Source organism: Rasamsonia byssochlamydoides (assembly GCF_041956645.1).
Source record: "Rasamsonia byssochlamydoides strain NRRL 3658 unplaced genomic scaffold VTN77scaffold_5, whole genome shotgun sequence".
Taxonomy (NCBI): Eukaryota; Fungi; Ascomycota; class Eurotiomycetes; order Eurotiales; family Trichocomaceae; genus Rasamsonia; species Rasamsonia byssochlamydoides.
In genome coordinates, this window is record NW_027192388.1 from 202,045 (window position 1) to 221,420 (window position 19,376).

Genomic DNA, 19,376 nt, shown 5'->3' on the forward strand with positions numbered 1-19,376 from the left:
CTCCCTCTACGACCATGCTTCTCACCCACTGTGGTGGAACGCTCCTCATCAAACCTTTCACCAGTCGCTTCCATCGATTCCATTCGCTTTTGTCTGCCTGTCTTTCCTACGTCTCCGACGGGGTGATACCGCCCTCCCATGGACCCCGCATCTTCTGCGTGAGGATACACCCGCTACGAGCTCTCCTCTGTCGTCCGCCGCAACGTCCGCAGCATCTTCCTCGAAGCCATCAACTTCATGAATCAAGAGCACTTCTATAAGGGCCACATTCTGGTCTCGCTGCTGGACTCAATTCTCCATCTTCAGCTCTGAAGAATTCGTCCAGCTCTCGCTCTCCAATCAAGTCAATTAGATTATCGGTCGAATCCGGTGGCCTGCCAGCATACAGATGTGAGGCCACTTGCCTGTTGAGTTTCAATCCTAACAATTTATTTCCATGTTCTGGACTTCCTTTCCTTGGATGCATTGCCATCTAGACTGCATAGATGGCATCGTCTCCTCCTGACAGCAGTGCGCCACCGTCGGGGAGCTCGGCCTCTGACGAGACCTCCAACCAGAACCCCTTGGGATATCCAGAACAAGAAACTCCTCTGGGTCAGGATGGCCGCGCCTCGTCCACCACGACGATAGCAGAGACGCCAGCATCCGGACCTAGACTCTCTCCTCCGTCCTCAACGGAGAGTTCGAAGCCACGGCTTCCACATCTCAGTTTTGATACCCCTGACAGAGTATTCCCTATTCGATCGGTCATCTCCATCGAACCTGCCGTTTCTGCCAGTCAACAATCTTCTCCGCAGCAGTTCCAGCAACTCTCCGGAGGTTCCTTGTCTCCGACCGGAGAAGGCATGCGAGAATACATGATCATTGATGCAGAGACATGGAACGATCTGCAGCCCCAGCCAGACGCAGACGGGCAAGCGGAGACATCGATCGATCTATCTCGCCGAGTGGAAGATGTTACGAACCAGCGAGAGATGGTCAGCTCGCCAGAAGCCGTGTCGCCGGTGAAGACGTCTTCGCACCTAGCCGTGGAAAGCATTTCCGCTCAGCAGTCCAGTGATGGGAATTCTTTCACCTCGAGCACCGACGGTGGTGTGCCCGTGGGTGGCCCAGACCCTTCGCGAAGCAGCGGTGACCCAGACGATGACAGCCCTGGTCTAGTTACGGCCCGCTTTCAGCATGTCGTTACGGATGGCGGCCATGCGATCATCACCGGTCGTGACGACAAGGATTTGCAATCCTGTGAGGACGAGCCTATCCATATCCCCGGTGCTGTCCAGAGCTTTGGGGTCTTACTTGCTCTCCAAGAAGAGTCGGAAGAGAAGCTGGTCGTTCGGGTTGTCAGTGAAAATTCAGCGACGATCCTCGGATATTCTCCCCAGCACCTTTTCGCCTTGGACAGTTTCTGTGACATCCTGACGGAGGAACAAGAAGACAATCTGTTGGATCATGTTGACTTCATCCGGGACGAGGCCTGCGATCCTCAGATCTATGGGCCTGAGGTCTTCATTATCTGGATCGCCAATCCCGCGGGGGAGACGAAGAAATTCTGGTGTGCCATTCATGTCAACGAGGCCAACAAAGACCTGATCATCTGTGAGTTCGAGTCTGAGGATGACCAACTCCACCCATTGAACGTTTCCGGCCAGACGACACCCAACGAGCCATCCGATACCATGGGAATTGAACCCACCCCCGAAGAACTGGCCGCCAGTACCGTCAACGTGAGCCGGCCCCTGCGGGTGCTGCGTACCGCTCGCGGACGAAGAGGCGAAGCGGCCGCCATGAAGGTGTTTAATATCTTGTCACAGATCCAAGAACAGCTCTCGGCCGCTCCGACCCTGGATGTGCTATTGAACACCGCAATTGGACTCGTGAAAGAGCTTACCGGCTTCCATCGTGTGATGATCTATCAATTTGATAGCAGCTGGAATGGAATGGTGGTGGCAGAGCTCGTGGATCCCCGAGCCACCAGGGACCTTTACAAAGGCCTCCATTTCCCAGCCTCAGATATTCCAAAACAGGCGCGAGAACTCTATAAGATCAACAAGGTCCGACTGCTCTACGATCGCGATCTAATCACTGCCCGACTCGTATACCGGACCGTTAAGGACCTCGAGTCGCCCCTAGATATGACCCACGCGTACCTTCGAGCCATGTCACCCAGTCACCTCAAGTATCTTGCCAACATGGATGTCCGAGCTTCCATGTCCATCACCGTCAATGCCTTCAACGAGCTGTGGGGTTTAATTTCCTGCCATTCCTACGGCACCTCGGGCATGAGGGTTTCTTTTCCGATTCGAAAGATGTGTCGTCTGATTGGCGACACGGTCTCCAGGAATATCGAACGACTGTCGTACACGTCCCGTCTTCAGGCCCGCAAGCTGATCAATACTGTCCCTACGGAGGCCAATCCGTCCGGTTACATCATCGCGTCCTCGGATGATCTGCTCAAGCTCTTCGATGCAGATTACGGCGCGCTGTCTATTCGCGACGAGACCAAGATCCTCGGTCGCCTGACTCATTCGGAGGAGGTTCTAGCATTGTTGGAATGCCTGAAAATGCGCCGGCTGAATTCTGTTCTCGCGTCCCATGATGTGAGCAAAGACTTCACTGATCTCCGATACCCTCCGGGGTTCAAACATGTCGCCGGTTTACTGTACGTCCCACTCACCGCCGGTGGTCGTGACTTCATCGTCTTCTTCCGACGGGGTCAGATGACGGAGATAAAGTGGGCAGGCAACCCATACGAGAAGGAATTCAACACTTCAGGCTACCTCGAACCGAGAAAAAGCTTCAAGACCTGGCGCGAGACGGTGCTGACCCGATCGCGAGAGTGGTCTGAATCCGATGTGGAAACTGCAGCGGTCCTCTGCCTCGTCTATGGAAAGTTCATCGAGGTGTGGCGACAGAAGGAGGCAGCCATGCAGAGTACGCAGTTGACCAAGTTGCTTCTCGCCAACTCGGCCCACGAGGTCCGAACACCACTCAATGCGATTATCAACTACTTAGAGATTGCCTTGGAGAGCGCTTTAGATTCTGAAACCCGCGAAAACCTCGCCAAGTCCCATTCGGCATCCAAAAGTCTCATTTACGTCCTCAACGATCTGCTCGACTTGACGAATACCGAAAAGGGCCAGAATCTAATCAAAGACGAAGTCTTCGATCTCGCAGCCACATTCAAAGAAGCGACTGATATGTTTGGCGGTGAAGCCAAGCGCAAAAACATTTTGTACAATGTCAGCGCGTATCCCGGTATCCCAAAGTCAGTTCAAGGAGACCAGCGCCGCGTTCGCCAAGTGATCATGAACATTATTTCCAATGCCATCGGAAATACGACTGGCGGTGCAGTTACTGTGGAAATACGGCGTGCCCCGGTTCAGCAAGAGCAGCAGGGAAACGTCGATGTCGAAGTGGCCGTCCACGATACAGGCTCCGGCATGTCCCAGGCCACCATCGAAGCCTTGTTCCGGGACTTGGAAGAGGTCTCTTCGGAAGATGAGAATTACTCCTATGAACAGGACAGCGCTGGTGAGATTGCAGCCGTCGCGGGGGGCGACCAGAAGCGTGTCCTCGGTCTCGGATTAGCCTTGGTGGCCCGGATTGTGCGGAACATGCATGGACAGCTCAGTGTCAAGTCTGAAGAAGGCAAAGGCAGTCGCTTCAAGATATTGCTGAGATTTCCAGTACCTGAAGATGAGACATCTTCCACCTCTACGCCGTCGAGTCTTCCTGACACAAGTGGAGTACCAGCGCTCTCGCCCACAGCTGAGGGAGAGATTCTTTTGGTTGGTAGCAATGCACGTCCGCGGAGCGCCTCACGACCGCACAGCTCCGACAGTAATCGCAGCGGAAACAGTCTCGGCAGTTCACGAAGTGTCCGCAGTGAGGCGGATCGTCTCATCAGTGCCATCCAGGAACCTGCACCGGTCAATAGGACGGCAAGCGAGAGATCCGACGGTAGTTCTGACAGCGCCGCGAGTAAAACAGCAGAGGCTGGTCCAGTCCTATCCCCCAAGGCATCTTCTACCACATCGAAGCGTGGTAGCTCGCATGTAAACCTGTCCAGTCCGCAGGTCCGATCGGTCATGCCCTCAGCTAGTCCGCTTTTACCCGGTCAGGAGTGGGTCACAGATTCAGGAGTACCACTGAGCGCTGTCCGGGTTGATAAGGCTGACGTCGAGAAGCCGCCGTCGCCAGCAGAGCAGCCTGATCGGGGTAGATCAAGCTCTGCTGCAGTCACTTCGACCGCCAACTCTCCAACACCGGGGCCGGATATGTCTCCTGTCCATGCCCTCCATGTACTGGTCGCCGAGGATGACCCGGTCAACAGCAAGATTGTGCAGAAGAGATTGGAAAAGTTCGGTCATTCGGTTCACTTGACTATGAACGGAGAAGAATGTGCCATTGCTTATCGCGCAGATTCCACGTCCTTTGATTCGGTGTTGATGGACATTCAGGTGAGTCTCCGATAACCTCTTTGTTTGCTCTTCCACGGAAAACTAACCAAAGAGTCTGGAAGATGCCCATTGTCGATGGAATGAGCTCGGCGAAGATGATTCGGGAGTTCGAAAGCTCATCGGCCGGCAGTACGCTGTCGGAGAAAGTCAAGGCCTATGGCCGAATTCCCATTTTTGCCGTGTCAGCATCTCTGGTGGAGAAAGACATGCAGAAATACATTGACAACGGTTTTGACGGCTGGATCATGAAACCCATTGACTTCCAACGTGTCAATCTCATTCTAAGTGGACTTCAGGAAGAGGAAGCTCGCATCAACACCACTTACAAGCCGGGAATGCGGGAAATTGGTGGCTGGTTTGAACGGCCTAGCACAACTGCCTCACAAGGTACCAGCACTGAGACTGCATCTTGATTCACTTCTGGACGACTGGCGAAATTCTCTTTCTGAACGATTCTTTCGGTGTTTTCTTTCCTTAATGGCTGGACCCAGTATCCAGTATTAAGTCTTATTTCACTGATCTTTTCAGCTTCTCGAAAGTGTCCCCTTTACTCCAGTGGCAGCCGTGTATAGACTTCTCTTTGCCCTTTTCAAGTACCCCTCTGCATGATTTTTATTTATGACTATGAGATATACTAATTATGACGATGTTATGCTGATTGCTTGTCGCATGATACAGCATGGGTTGGGTGTACTTTCTGTTTGTCTCGTTTTCATTGGGTTGTTGGTCCGGTTAGGCGCAGTCGGGTCGTAAGCATCGACAGGGAATTTCCCTTCCTTCTTGCTTTCCTTTTTTTTAAAGCACTCTTTGATACTCTTTTTCCGTTGTCAGACTTATTATTAGATGTTATGGTATTTATAAATGATGACGAACGGGCTGTACATGTAATGCCAAAAGGGTTGTTTTGTTTATTTATTACTTTTTATTTTTCTGCCTGGCAACGTCAAGTCTTCTTTTAACGACTTCGTGTCATTATTTCCTTACCGGTTGAATTCGTCAGGCAACAACAAACGACTAGCTATGTAGCATACGACATATGTGTATGTGTATATATATAATGTGCTGACCAAAATCGACATCTAACGTTGGATTGCGACTACACTGTCACCACCTTACTCAACACTTTGCTCAAAACTTCACAATCAGTCCCCAGTTTGATCCGATCTCCAGCTTCATATTCACCGTTGAGCAGTTGACGATGTTTCGCGATAGCAGAGGTTTAGATGCCATCCTTAATCGGAAGAGGCCAACTGCATGGCAACTATTTATGTCCAACCCAATTATCTTTCTGGCTCAAAAAATCTGGAGTTCGCGCGCTCATAATATCTGGACTCGGACAGCCATCCGAGATGAGTCTGCTCCGCCAACGATAACGTTTGTTTGTATCTCCGATACGCACAACGGACAGCCTGACGTCCCTGATGGTGATGTTCTCATCCACGCCGGCGACTTGACGCAGTCCGGATCAGGACAGGAGCTCCAGGCAACGATTGACTGGCTGAACACACTGCCACACAGGCACAAGATCGTGATCGCGGGTAACCACGATCTGGTACTGGATTCCGCGTTCGTCCATGTCAATAAAGACGAGGCCCGACGACGCGACACGATCCAGTGGGGAAATGTGGTCTATCTTCAAGACCATTCTGTCACCTTGGATGTGAATGGAAGATCCATCAAGGTGTTTGGGAGCCCTTGGACCCCTCGCCACGGCAACTGGGCGTTTCAGTATCCCCGCACGGAAGACATCTGGCGGGAACGGATGCCGTCCGATGTCGATGTTCTCATCACGCATGGCCCTCCGCGAGGTCATCTCGACTTGAACAGCGGTTGTCTTTCTCTGCTTCGAGAGCTGTGGAGACTGGATAAGAAGCCCCGGCTGCACGTCTTCGGGCACATACACGAAGGCCACGGGCAAGAGTGGGTCGAGTTTGATGGATTACAGGCTGCGTATGAGTATACGGTGAAGTCGAATGGGGGAGTGTTTCGCCTGGCGCGAGTGCTGTATGAGTATCTTCGCACCTGTCTGCGGTCGCAGCAATCATCGTCATCGACCACTATACTGGTGAATGCCGCTCTGGCCGGGGGACTGAGAGACAAGATCAACAAGAAAGCAGTTGTCGTGCATATCTGAACGACAAGACAAAACAAGCTAAAATAGACATCTTTGACTATCGTTCATTATTCTTCGGACATCCCGGATGATGCTAGCTAGCTGATATCTATATCTATTTGCGCGCATACAGACAGACAAACATGAATAAGCCCGTCTCCGCCAACGCCCAGACAGGTCCAGAACCTCTGTCAAGAAAATTTCCATGACCATACAATGGCAGGAGCGAATTCTTCTCCACTCCAGCCCAGGAGGTCGTGCCTCAGAGGTCATGCCCGGCCGGAGAAGGAAACGGGTCAGCAGAATATGATATGCCAAGGTCCTGGCTCCTGCTTGCATCTCATTGATTGATTCGATTCTTCTTACAGGGTGCTTCCATTGCACCTTGTCAATAATCCCCTCCTCACGATGACCCTGAAGGCGATTGCGGAACGCTTCTCGGCCGAGGTTGTCTCCTCGGCTTAGCTATGTACCGTCAGCATTGCAGTCTCTGAACTAGTTTAATTGGTTCATCTGAACGTTGGTTCTCTCTTTTCCCGGTAAGATATGTGATTATCGTCGTGCTTCTCCCTCTTCAAGTGAAGCATGTTAACAGCTTGCTCGACCGTAGTTGTGCCATGCGTTTTCAGCGTCCGGTCTGGAACTTACACCCCAACAAGGTCCGAATCTCGTCAGATGAGATATTCATGGACATCGGTTAGAGACGGGTGTAATACCAGCCTCACCAATCACGACACCGAAGCGATAGTATCCTGTGCAACCTGCAACAATGTGATTATCATATCAAGCTTCTCGTCCGACTCCACACGCGTCCACATTCATGCGGGGTGAGTAATCAGCGGAGTAATCAAGGAGCTCCACTTCTGAATTCAACGGACTGACAGAGTAAGACCTTCGCAGGGGAGATCGTGATGACGGTAGTGGTTTGATTCGACTGCGGCCGGCTCGTATTTAAGGATCCAGAATTCAGATAGCTTCGATCACGCCATATTGCAGCTTGATGTCGTGATATCTGTTTTCTCCCCGGATCGAGTGGAATTGTTATTTGCTGTTGGATATGTAGAAGAGAACATGAATCCATCTGCACGTGGCCGGTTGCACACTTTCCTAACTCGGCAATGTCTCGTGCGGGAGCTTCCCCGAGCTCATCGACAGCTCGCTCCGCGGCTCTTCTCCCCACAACGGGCATTCTTCAGAATCATCCCGCTGGACCGCTCCTCGAGATCGAAGTTCGTCTGCGCAGCTCTGGTTGCCGGAGTTGCAGTCTTTACGCCACTGATCTTCTGCTCGGCAGCAGCCTACGCAGAAGCTCCGGAAGAGAATGGCCTCCCTAAAATCCGACTGATCCGACTATCGGAGGTCCGCAAACATGACGGCAACTCGGAATCCCCATGGGTGACGAGGGGAACTCGCGTCTACGATATCACCGAGTGGGTTCCCAACCACCCCGGCGGAGAGGTGATTCTCCAGGCCGCCGGGGGCAGCATCGACGAATACTGGAAGATCTTCACGATCCACAACAAACAGGACATCTATGCCATCCTGGAACAATACCTGATCGGCGAGGTCGACCCCCGCGATCTCGTCGACGGTAAGATCCCGGCCGAGTCGGTTGATAACCCGTTCCAGAACGATCCCGCTCGCGACGAGCGGCTTCTCGTCCACACCGCCCAGCCCTGCAATGCCGAGCCACCCCCGTCCGCCCTCGCCTCGTTCATCACGTCTAACCAGCTCTTTTACGTCCGCAACCATCTCTGGGTGCCGGACATTGACCTGGACGCCTATCGGCTGGTGGTCGAGCTGAGCGATGGCGCAACCAAGGAATACAGCCTCTGCGATCTCCGCGAGAAATTCACGGCCGATACGGTCACGGTCACCTTGCAATGCGCGGGGAATCGCCGCCATATGACCGAAGGCTGCCGGCCGACCAGCGGGCTGCAATGGGACATCGGGGCCATCTCGACGGCGGAGTTCAAGGGCGCCAAGCTGCGAGACGTCTTGGCGGATGCGGGCTTCCCGGTCGATGACTGGGATCCGGACGACAAGCACGTGGAGTTCGTCGGTTCGGAAGCGTACGCTGCCTCCATCCCGGTGCACAAAGCTGTCGACCGGCGGGGGGATGTAATCCTTGCTTATGAGATGAATGGACAGCCCATTCCACGCGACCACGGCTTCCCGGTGCGGGCGATCGTCCCGGGCCATGTCGCTGCGCGCAGTGTCAAGTGGTTGCGGCGTGTCGTAGTCGGGTCGGAGGAGTCGTACTCGCAATGGCAGCGACGGGACTACAAATGCTTCGGACCGAACGAGGAGGCGGACTGGGACCGCGCCACCAGCATTCAAGAGATGCCGGTGCAGTCGGCCGTCGCCGCCATTCGGCCGTTCTCGTCGTACAGCGCGGAGGAGCAGCAAGAGCTGAAGCGGCGCGGCGTGCCCGAGGACCGGGTAATTGTGCAGGGCTACGCCTACTCCGGCGGCGGGCGCGAGATCACGCGCGTTGATGTAAGTGTGGACGACGGACGCAGCTGGAGGCGAGCGGAGCTGCTGGCAGCGGAGGCCAAGGGGCATCAAGCATGGGCATGGAAGCAGTGGTTAGTGGCCGTGCCGCGAGACGCCGGCGAGTGGGTGATGGTCAAAGCCGTAGATGAGGCGTATAACAGCCAGCCGGAGTCGCATGCTGGGATCTGGAATGTCCGGGGGTGTTTGGCTTCAGCATGGCATCGTATAAAACTGAGCTGGAGTGATTAAATCAAATTGATGTGTTGCGAATTTCCAGGCTGTGTCTATAATCATATCCAACGGCCTTCCGATTCGAACTGTGTATGTACTGTAGTTAGTATCGTAGGCATGTCAATTACTCATCTGCGGAATCAGCGGTCCTCAATAATATCATATCATTACTCATACAGTACAGCACTCAAAGGATTGCAGCAATATGATATGGACGGTGTTGATAACGAAAGCTTATCATATCATGTATGTACTGGCGTTATTGCTATTATCAGCTAGGTAGGTAGGTAAATTCCTATCCCGCCTTGATTATCATTATCAGACAGAGCGAACTATCTAGTAGCAGATCAGTTGGAGCTATCCTGCTAGTGGCAGTCGACCATAGGTTCTGGACCGACTCGACCGAGAGAGAGGTGAGTCATTCTGCATTCTGCATTCTTGCATGCAAAAGTCTCAGTCAGCCAGTCAGTCAGCTTTTAGTGAGTGGCATAGATACGATACAAACTTTGTATGTTATGTACTCCGTCCCTAACTTCAGCCAACCCCCGCGTTCCTCCCGGGCTGATAGACGGATGGACGGGAGAGCGGATAGACGGACGGACGTCATCGTTTGACGGCCATGACATGCATGCATACATCCAGCGTGAGACTGCTATCTTTTCCCCTCTTTAAAACTTGAACACATGCAGTAGTGATCGATCATGATCCACATACATACAAGGACATAAGTACATACATACATGCACGGGTATATACGGAGTACCTTCAATGGATTCCATCGAGCTAGAAGTGACAGAGACGCAGACACGGAATGCATCGCAGATCGCGTCGCAGGGAGAGCAACATGAACATGAACAGCGACAAGAACATGAGCAGGCACAGGAACAGGAACAGACGACTGCTCCAACGAGGAGGTCGACGACGAGTCGCATCACCCGTATCATCCGCTCCTGGTGGGTATCGCACATCCGACCGGTGATAACGGTCGAGGAGGGGGAACAGTGGCAGCGGGACTATCTTTGTGAGATTCCCCTTCATCGATCTAGCATTCGAGTCTACCTGGTGCTCTGCTCTGCTCTGGTCTGCGGAATTGAATGATCGATTAATCGAATGATATTCACGATTGATAATGGTTGCAACAGCCCTAGAACGCACCTACCTATCCTGGGTCCGCACCTCAAATGCAGCCGTCTCCTTTGCCATGTTCACGGTGCAGCTGTTCATCTTGCGGGCTCGCAGCAGGAGCAGGAGCAGTCACAGCAAGGCCAATACCAGCAGGGCAAAAGCAATGGTCGCAACGGGCAAAACGCTAGCATGCCTCTCAATCGCCCTGGCCATCATCACCGTGCTTGCGGGGACGAGGCGGTATTTCAATCAGCAGAGCTTGTTACTCCGGCAGGGACGGTTTCCTACTCGGGGGTTGGATTTGGTGCTCTTGAGTGGGTTGTTTGGTGCTGTGAGGATGACCCCTGCCATTATCCCTCCCTCACTTGCCTTACAGGATTTATGTGTGTGAGCTAAACATTCTGATACATGTATAGATCTGCGTGCTGTCGTTTGTGCTTGTGCTTATCTTTGGATAGGTACAGTACCTCAGGGAGGTAGGTACCTAGGTAGGAAGGAGCATGAGCATGAGCCTGGCCTGGCCGGTTTATATACATACAGTATAAACTTGGGCAGTTGACGAGTCAAGTGCCCAGGGAGGGAGTCAGCAGTCATGACAGTACAGTCATAGATAGGGTAGGACAACAGGGTTGGACATATAGTATATAGTTAATATCTCCCTATCATCAACCCTAAGTGATCTATCTGATTTAATTGCGTTGAAATGCAGCATTGCAAACAGGTCTGGAATCTCTTACTGGAAATGCTGAGCCCAAGTGTTCCATTTGTACCGCGGGAGTTGCCAATATTGTAGCAGGAGCCCCAAAACTGCACATAGTATAGATAGAGGGAGAGATTATTCCATATTGTCGTTATTGTCGTCGGACTGGAGACTGGCTTCATTCGACATGCACACTACATACAGAACATTTCGAAGAGCATACTGTACGTCTAGGGAATCTATGTCATGTGTATTAGGTATATATATCCATGAAACCCATGTGATCATGCCAGAAGAAGAAGAGAAAATTAATAAACAAAGCCAAACGCCGTTAAAAATGCATACCACAAATGCAACCGCTCAAAACTACAGACCAACATCAACAATCAACATCAAATCATATCAGCTCAGTACAAGCCAACTCAGTAATACTCCGGCAAATCGCCAAAATCCGGAATATCATCCCCACACTTAAACGACGGCTGGTACGCGAGCTGGGGCATGAACCCGTTCGCGCGCGCCTGCTTGTAGCTCCACTGCGGCGCTGACTCGGTCTGCCAGGTCCAGTAGAACCAGCCGTAGGCGGTCTCGAAAGCCGACATCTGCGACTCGGCGTACGTCTGGAGGAAGAGCTTGTATTCGGCGGAGAAGGAGGAGGGGTCGCCGTTGGCGGGCGTGCAGCTGCAGGGCGTCTTGTCGGCGCTGTTGCCTATTGCTGTGGGACAGTCTGGTGTCAGGACGTCGGTGGAGGCGTTGCCGGTGTTGTATGTGCCCATCCAGCGCGTGCCCTGCCCGACGTTGTTGAGGTACTGCGCGCAGTCGGTGTCGGCTTGGGAGAATTCGCCGCATATGGTTGGGCCCCATCTGTAGACACTGTCAGTACGAAGAAGATGATGATGATAGTAATCATGATGATGAAAGAAAACTGACATACCCCTCAGTCGGACTATTGACCGTCGCAATCATCGGCGACCACTGAGTACAGATGAGGTTGACCTTTGCCTGATGGGTCAGACAGATCTCCGCCGTGTTGAAGATAGTATACTGGTGCGTGTCCAGCAGCATATTCGGCGGCCCGTTCTTCAGCATGTACTTCCACTTGCTCAGGTTGAGAAACCCGTCGCCGAACGCGATCATCGCCGTGATGCCGTTCCTCTGCACCAGCTCCGTCGCCGTGGTCGTCCAGTTGAGCACGCTCTCGATCGGCAGGGAGAGCATCTTGGGCTCGTTGACAAGACCATAAATGGTCACGATATTCTTGTACCGCGGCTGTGCGAAGAATTGGGAGAGCTGGTCGTGGATTTCGAGTGCTCGCTGCGCATTCAATTCCCCATCCGTGCCGTTCAACCAGCCGATCGCCCCCTGTCGGCCGCTGTGGTTCCAGCCGTTCTGACTGCCTGGAATGCCATGCAGATCGAGATTCACCCGCAAGCCGTATTTCCGACAGTACTCGATCGCGCGGAGAAGATATCTCCACGATGTATGTGCGACGTAAGGATCTCCTTCGTACGTTTTGACCGCCCAGTACGAGTATTGGATCCGGACATGGTCGAGACCCGCTGCCTGTATCTCGGCAAAGTCCTCCTCACTGATGAACGTGGCGTAGTGCTCCTCGATGACGGTTGGTGCCGACGATCCCAGCTTCTGGCACAGCGTCCACTCGTCCACAACGCCATCCGTGAGTGGATATTTGGAGAAGAAGGACGGCGTGATGAATGGTTCTATCGACAACCATCCTCCCAGATTGACGCCACGGATCGGCTGCGTCCCGTAGGAAAAATTCTGGTTCAGAGGCGGAACATGAGGATTCGGCCGGGCAGAGTCATCCCACGTCGAATTCAGCCCCATGATAGGGAGGCCGCCCACAGTCTCGTTGGTATACGTCAAGTTGAAATCCCTCGTGTCCAACCAGGTGAACGGGTCTAGGTATGTCCCCTTCGCTGATGCCTGAAGATATCAGCTATACCGTAAGTTTCACACCAACTCAGATACTTACTGGAATGCTATTGGGATCGACATTTGCTAAACTCGCCGTGAGATTGTTTTGAGAAGAGCTAGAGGTAGAGGGGTCGGAGTTCGCAGTGCTTTTTCTCTTCGAGACGGTAACAGCCACAGGAATGATGATAATGAGCAGCAAAATCAGCGCTCCTATGCCTATCCATAACCATTTCTTTTTCTTTGTGGAGCCCGAGCCGTCATCGTCTGAGCCACCACCTCGTCTCCACAACTTCAATTGAGGACCCTGACCCTCCTCCATTACGGCACCTGAGACAAGACGCCGTTTCTGGGACCGTCGAGGAGTCTCAGCGTCTTCATCCGGAACCTTCTCATTCAGCCCCTCTCGTCTCCGCTGTCGCCTTTTCTCGAATCGAAGCTGTTCGTCCTGATCTCTTCTTTTCTCCCTCTCATATTGATTATTTAGTCTGGCCAGAGCATCTGCATTCAGGAGCTGAGATGCGCTGTTTGCAGAGTCCGTGCTGGTATGCTTCTCCGCGGCGCGCTCACGCTCACGCTCTTTCCGACGCTGTCTGCGCAATTCTCTCTCTCTATCCGTGTAATCGTCGACATCTCTACTGCGATTCCTTCGCTCTCTCATGGCAGCTTTTGTAGGACTGCCGTCTGCGCCTCTCCTGTGACCCTCGCGGTCTGTCCTCTTCTTGGGTGACGTGGCAGGAGACTCTTTCGCCTTCGACCTGTCTCTTCTTCTCTCGTCACGAGGCCTCGTGCGTGCTGCTGCATCTGACGGCCTTGGAAGCCGCGTCCTGTCGTTAAGGACCATGGGATCGCCCTCGCCATATTCAGGTTCGTCAACATCATATTCGTCGTATCCGTGAGACTCGTAACCTCGTGACTGACCCCGCGAGTGGCGGGAACGGTGTCTGCGATAGCGTTCTGCATCATCATAATCGTTCAATTCGTCTGTATCATCATAATGTCGACGAGTATATTCGCGCTGACGCGAGCGGTCGCGAGTGCGAGAATGACTCGGCATGAAATCTCACTTGGTCAGTATCCCGTCCAATCACCTCGCTTTCATATGCAATCCACGATGAGATGGAATCTAGTTAAAACGAGACCAGGTGAGTGATGTTGTAATTAAAAAAAAAAGAAAAGAAAAGAAAAGAAATAAAAAGAAAAAGAAAAGAAGAAAGATCAATTGGGACAATAAAATCCACTGAGACAATCAAGACATACCGTCGTTATAGTAGTGACGATACCAACGGTGGATCAATCTGGCGACAGCTCATTATTGATGCTATCGCTTATCACCCACCATGTAAACAGAAAGCGGTCCTGTACGCGCGTCCTCAGGCCTAAGGCACTTCAAAGCCAACAGCACACGCCAGAGGCCGGACAAAAGCATTAGAAAAAAAATTCATGAGATCCAATCCCCAAGAAAAGAACGATTTCTTCGCCCAAGAATACTAGACACGATCGAGCCCTCTTGGATCGTCTGCAGACTTGCCCAGCAAGGTTTCTGCCATGATGCCAAGGCCGCCCCGAGGCTTGGGCCTCGGCGGCGGCAGCGATGTCCCGGAGGAGCATAGTTTGGTGGGCGGTTGCTGAGCAACGAAGGCGGTGAGAGGGCCACAGATCACATGAAGAGATGACAAGACTGGTCGATATAGAATAACAGTCATTGATAGTGACCAGAATCTGTTCTAGTGATCGACAACCATGTGGAGTGCCAGATCTAACTCACGAAGGAATGAAAACAAGCAGGAATGCTGGGGTAGCTACTACCAATATTATTAGGCTGGCCGGGTCCCGCCCACCGGACGTCGGGATTCGACATAATTACAAGGGATCTGATCTATACAGAATGCGGGGATAATTACAACAAGGTAGTAGTGTATACATGACAAATCAGAAACAAATTGGGAGAAAAAAAAAGCATACACATGCAACATCCACAAATACGCTGCCGCCATGATAAAAACAAACAGATGAACACCGAACCAAAATCATATGGATATGCCAACGCCTCCAAATTAACGTTGAACCGGCTTGTTGCCGTTGCGTGAGCCGAGGATGCCGTGTGCTGCTGCGATCAACTCAGTCGGCTGAATCAAGTCGGAACCATGAAATGAGTAAAGTAGCACAATTTTGAGATGAGTGGCCACAGCCTCGACGAAACTCCTATCAGACGTAAAAAGGGGGAAGGAACCGGAAAACAACAAGAGGCATTAAATAAAGTCGTCAACTCCCATATCATTCCAGAATTAAAGACGTTGTGCCCAGGGGGCGGCGAGAGCTGCGGGAGCGGTCAAGGTGATGCAATGTGAAAGGAGGGTAATTAATGTGATACAGTCCCAGGTAGCCATCCATTAGGCCAATCAAGGTGCACTGCATCTCGTTTCCAAAGGTTGGGGTGAGGGAAAGCGGGCGAGAAAACCAGTAGCTCAGTTCGTCAGGTCATCATTCCAGCTCGTCTCTAGCCTTGCGGCCCATCCCCGCCGAGCCATGACAACCATGTCGTCTAGACGAGACCATGCCCGAACGGAGTTCGGACGTTCCGAATAATCCAGAGCATGGTTGCGACATGACGAATGGTCGAGTCAAACCGACAAAGACAACAGATCTCTGGGCGTCAGCCGACATGGCATGATAATGGAGGCCGTGGTCGTCGTTGCAAATCCAACATTCCGAGGTAGCAATTGCGATAGATTATCGTGGTGACATTAGAGCGATTAAGGTAAGGAACTTCAGCTGATAATCTGGCGAGCTCCTTCTTTCCCGAGCACGCCTGGCTCCGTAGGTTTAGGGCTGCGATCACGACCCTTCTTACGGCCGAAGAACGAGAGCATCCCCCCACTGCCCCCTTTCTTGTTGGCGACACCTTCGTACCCTTCTGCCGGTAAGGTCGAACTTTGATCCGCCAGCTCGCTCCAGCTGCCTGTTTCCTCCAAGACCATCTGAACCCCACCTCCTTTGCTCATTTTGCGTGTAGCTCCTTTCTGGCGAGGGACATTAGGAAGCGGTGGCAGGGGCCGGTTGGCTGATGCGTTAGATGGGGGAGGTGGCGGAGGGCGCGGGGGAGGGTCTGAGGGCTGCCCTTCCACCGGCGAAACCGCATCAAGAGGCTTCTCAGCGTGTTGCGGCGGAGACCCACTCACTGAACTGGGCTGCGACATCTGTCTCGAATGGGTGGAACTCGTGAGAGGGAGGCGGTCCTCGGGATTGCTAGATCGAATGTCAGCGGATTGCATCCGGTATGGACTGGAATGGTGGTAAGAAAGAACCTACCATGAAGCTGCTAGCGCTGCCGCAGCATTGCTAAAGAAGACCCGTTGTCAGCAACCTGCATCTGACTTTTGAAATCTGAGGGTTCATAATGCGTACCCCTCGTAGTTGACAGTGGTATAGTCGAATGGCTCGAACATGGTCTCAATGATTCGATGGAGCTCATCCTCGCGGATCTCCTTGGCCGTGGCATCCTCTCTCAGTTCTGCTCGGGGCTTCTGTCTTCGTGCTCTCGCTTCCAAAGGCGCCTCTTCCAACAGGAGCTCTTCGAGATCATACGTCGCATCGAAATTGGTCTTGTCGCTAGACGGAACAAAGATGGGGTCGATCTGTTTCTTCTCCAATGCATCGAAATCAAGGGGAGCAAAGAAGGGGTGTGAGGTGAACGTTTCGAAGCCAATGGCTCCAATTCGTTTCGAGCGGTCCTTTTCCATGAGAGCCGCCATGGCGCGCAAGCACGGAACGGATACGGCAGGGTTGGTGACATAATACTTGGGTTGCGCTCTTGTGATCGCTTCACTCAAGGCTTCCTGAGTGCGACCTTCGAATGGTCGCTGTTCTGACATCAGCTTTCCGGGCCTCGTCCTCAAGTAATGCCAGAGAAATTACCCTGTTGTAGATGCACTCGTAGAAGGTCACACCTAGAGACCACCAATCAACCTCGGAGTAATAGCCACCTCCTTCATATACTTCCGGAGCCAGATAAGCCAACGTGCCCGACTTGCTTGTCAACGGCTTGCCGGGTTTGAAGTCGGACGCGACGTTCTGTGTTCGTGGTTAGTTCCGCATAGGGCAGATGGAAGCGGCAGACGGTGCACTGACAAAATCGGCCAAGTGAACATGTCCTTGAGAGTCCAGGAGGACATTATCGGGTTTGAGATCTCGATGTACGATTCCTTGAGAGTGTATGTATCTCAATGCACATCCCAATTCCGCAATCCAGAACCGCACCGCTTCCTCGGTGAAGCATTTCCTCGAGATATGGAATCGCAGGTCGCCGCCACTCATGAGATCCACAACGATGTAACTGAACCAGTCAAAATCAGAGGCTAAAGATACCCATACACTGTTAAACACACTCACATGTACTCCACATCTTGAAAACTGTATCGCAGGTTACAGAGGAATGGGTGGTTCAAGTGCTCTAACATGCGGCGTTCACGAATGATATTCCGCACGCTTTCTGATCGTACCACTGCAACAAGCGTGAGACAACGTCTCGAGATATCAACCGGGAATATTCACACACACACACCTTCTTCCTTTCGAATGTATTTCAACGCGAATGTGAGACCGGAATCCTTCCTCTCCACTATTCGCACTTTTCCAAACGCACCCTTCCCAACCACCCGGAGCAGACGGAAATGATTGAGGTTGACTGTTGAGCGCGAAAGACGTCAGGTTAGCCATGTCTCACAAGTACCTAACGCAGGAAATGGGAGAAAGTCAAAGACGAACCTTCATCGGTGAAGACCACCGGCTTCCCCTGAGAATTTCCCATCTCCCGGGTGTCTAATAAAACCAGAACACTATCGCAGAAAGAAGATCCTTTCTCCCGTCATTACCAGTGCAATTATGATAGCGGCTTAGGAAAATTCTGTGGTCGTCGCAGACATGAAGTGAGCGGGGCGAGCTCTCGACTGCGAAGCAGCGTTTATCAGAGGGTGAAATCGAAGCGAAGTTTGGGAATGGACGGGCTAGCGGTCGTCGACGCGAATTGAGCAACGCAGGGCCTGGTGGCAGTCGCAATGAACACCCCTCGACCTCCCTAAAGCGACTGGGATAATGGCCGTTTCGACAGTGCGAAGACCCGATTTTCTCGTCAACTCCTCCCACGGATATGCTCTGACGGACAGAGACCGTGAAGAAAGGTTGCCCCGTACCCCGAGCAGAGTCCTATCCCGACACGATATCGGCGCCAATGGCGAGGTCGACTCCTGGAGCAGCTTGCTGAGGGTTGGTGATGAGAAAAGACGTCGTTGTTCGGAAAGCTCCCGTGACAATTCGGACGGGGTTGTGGTGGGCGCGAGGTTCAGCAACGGAGACGTCACCCTGGGACCGTCTGCAGACGGCAAAAAAAAAAAAAGGAGCGGCAGAAAGTATAGACGGTGCTAGGAAGGGGAGTCCCGCACACAACGACTCCACGACACAAGATGGGATGGATTGGAGGAGAAAGGACAGCGGGAAAATGAGAATAATGAAGCTGAGGAGAGTTGGGCCAGAGCAAACGGAGGGCCGCTATGGGTGGGTGAATGGACGGCTAGCCCCCCGTAAGGGTGTCGTTCAGGCGCGAGTTTAGGGACTATTAGGCTAGTTAAGCAGTCGCCGCACTGGCCGGTAGGCACTCCGTACGCCGACTGTCGGTCAGTCGACTCAGTCGATCGACCGTCGGTCTTTCTCGGTCGGTGTTTCTACTCGTAACTCAGGCAAGGGAACCTTTACTATAGGAATATCCTCCTTTGGATCGAGGAACACCGTGGGTGCCACGGGTTGCACGCGTGGTCACTTGGGTCGTGTATCCTACGGAATACTCGTGGCCAAGACACATGAACACGGGACCGCCCTTACTACTCAGTTGCTTGCAGGGCTTGGACGGCTACGCTGCTGCGTCGAGCGTTTCCCAAGTAAGCAGACCCACGACGCAAATGGACGTTGATTTGCGTCACAATCGAATAACGTCCATCGTAATTCGTACAGCAAGACTCCAACTGGGGCGGAATCCCCTGATTCGGCAACGTGGACCGACAGAGGACGGGGCAGAATCACATGGCAGGCTGGCAGCATGCTTGAATATTCATGCAGCTGACACATGGAAGAAACTCTATTCTTCTCTTCTAGAATCATAGTACAGAATATTTTTTTTGTACGGAGTATTCATCATGACAGCTCTTGCAGGGGTGCCAAGAATGAGAGGTGACCAGATCTTACTGGAGGGAGGTACGGAGTATTGCCTGTCAAGAGCCACAGCGGGGAGGAACCCTTTGTTTCACTGCTACAGAATGACAGG

General features: G+C 52.6%; 8 protein-coding genes across 8 annotated transcripts; 5 read left to right on the forward strand and 3 right to left on the reverse strand.

The window, feature by feature from the left end:
• Window positions 1-485: 485 nt before the first annotated feature.
• On the forward strand, window positions 486-4,873 carry VTN77DRAFT_6438 (uncharacterized protein; the record flags this gene model as incomplete). Its single annotated transcript, XM_069422716.1, has 2 exons — window positions 486-4,460; window positions 4,523-4,873. The coding sequence occupies 2 exons, from the start codon at window positions 486-488 to the stop codon at window positions 4,871-4,873; spliced, it is 4,326 nt and encodes a 1,441-aa protein (XP_069281348.1).
• Window positions 4,874-5,658: 785 nt separating this feature from the next.
• On the forward strand, window positions 5,659-6,594 carry VTN77DRAFT_6439 (uncharacterized protein; the record flags this gene model as incomplete). Its single annotated transcript, XM_069422717.1, has 1 exon — window positions 5,659-6,594. The coding sequence occupies one exon, from the start codon at window positions 5,659-5,661 to the stop codon at window positions 6,592-6,594; it is 936 nt and encodes a 311-aa protein (XP_069281349.1).
• Window positions 6,595-7,644: 1,050 nt separating this feature from the next.
• On the forward strand, window positions 7,645-9,318 carry VTN77DRAFT_6440 (uncharacterized protein; the record flags this gene model as incomplete). Its single annotated transcript, XM_069422719.1, has 1 exon — window positions 7,645-9,318. One exon carries the CDS (start codon window positions 7,645-7,647, stop codon window positions 9,316-9,318), a length of 1,674 nt encoding a protein of 557 aa, XP_069281350.1.
• A 750-nt stretch (window positions 9,319-10,068) lies between these two features.
• Window positions 10,069-10,816, forward strand: VTN77DRAFT_6441 (uncharacterized protein; the record flags this gene model as incomplete). The annotated part of the gene is made up of 2 exons (XM_069422720.1): window positions 10,069-10,321; window positions 10,443-10,816. The coding sequence occupies 2 exons, from the start codon at window positions 10,069-10,071 to the stop codon at window positions 10,814-10,816; spliced, it is 627 nt and encodes a 208-aa protein (XP_069281351.1).
• Window positions 10,817-11,547: 731 nt separating this feature from the next.
• VTN77DRAFT_6442 (uncharacterized protein) lies at window positions 11,548-14,117 on the reverse strand (the record flags this gene model as incomplete). The annotated part of the gene is made up of 3 exons (XM_069422721.1): window positions 11,548-11,989; window positions 12,060-13,072; window positions 13,122-14,117. The coding sequence occupies 3 exons, from the start codon at window positions 14,115-14,117 to the stop codon at window positions 11,548-11,550; spliced, it is 2,451 nt and encodes an 816-aa protein (XP_069281352.1).
• Window positions 14,118-14,550: 433 nt separating this feature from the next.
• Window positions 14,551-14,921, reverse strand: VTN77DRAFT_6443 (uncharacterized protein; the record flags this gene model as incomplete). Its single annotated transcript, XM_069422722.1, has 2 exons — window positions 14,551-14,741; window positions 14,870-14,921. The coding sequence occupies 2 exons, from the start codon at window positions 14,919-14,921 to the stop codon at window positions 14,551-14,553; spliced, it is 243 nt and encodes an 80-aa protein (XP_069281353.1).
• A 910-nt stretch (window positions 14,922-15,831) lies between these two features.
• On the reverse strand, window positions 15,832-17,870 carry VTN77DRAFT_6444 (uncharacterized protein; the record flags this gene model as incomplete). Its single annotated transcript, XM_069422723.1, has 8 exons — window positions 15,832-16,309; window positions 16,373-16,402; window positions 16,469-16,923; window positions 16,979-17,134; window positions 17,192-17,396; window positions 17,453-17,564; window positions 17,625-17,747; window positions 17,828-17,870. 8 exons carry the CDS (start codon window positions 17,868-17,870, stop codon window positions 15,832-15,834), a joined length of 1,602 nt encoding a protein of 533 aa, XP_069281354.1.
• A 284-nt stretch (window positions 17,871-18,154) lies between these two features.
• VTN77DRAFT_6445 (uncharacterized protein) lies at window positions 18,155-19,096 on the forward strand (the record flags this gene model as incomplete). Its single annotated transcript, XM_069422724.1, has 3 exons — window positions 18,155-18,325; window positions 18,817-18,993; window positions 19,067-19,096. The coding sequence occupies 3 exons, from the start codon at window positions 18,155-18,157 to the stop codon at window positions 19,094-19,096; spliced, it is 378 nt and encodes a 125-aa protein (XP_069281355.1).
• Between the last annotated feature and the right edge of the window lie 280 nt (window positions 19,097-19,376).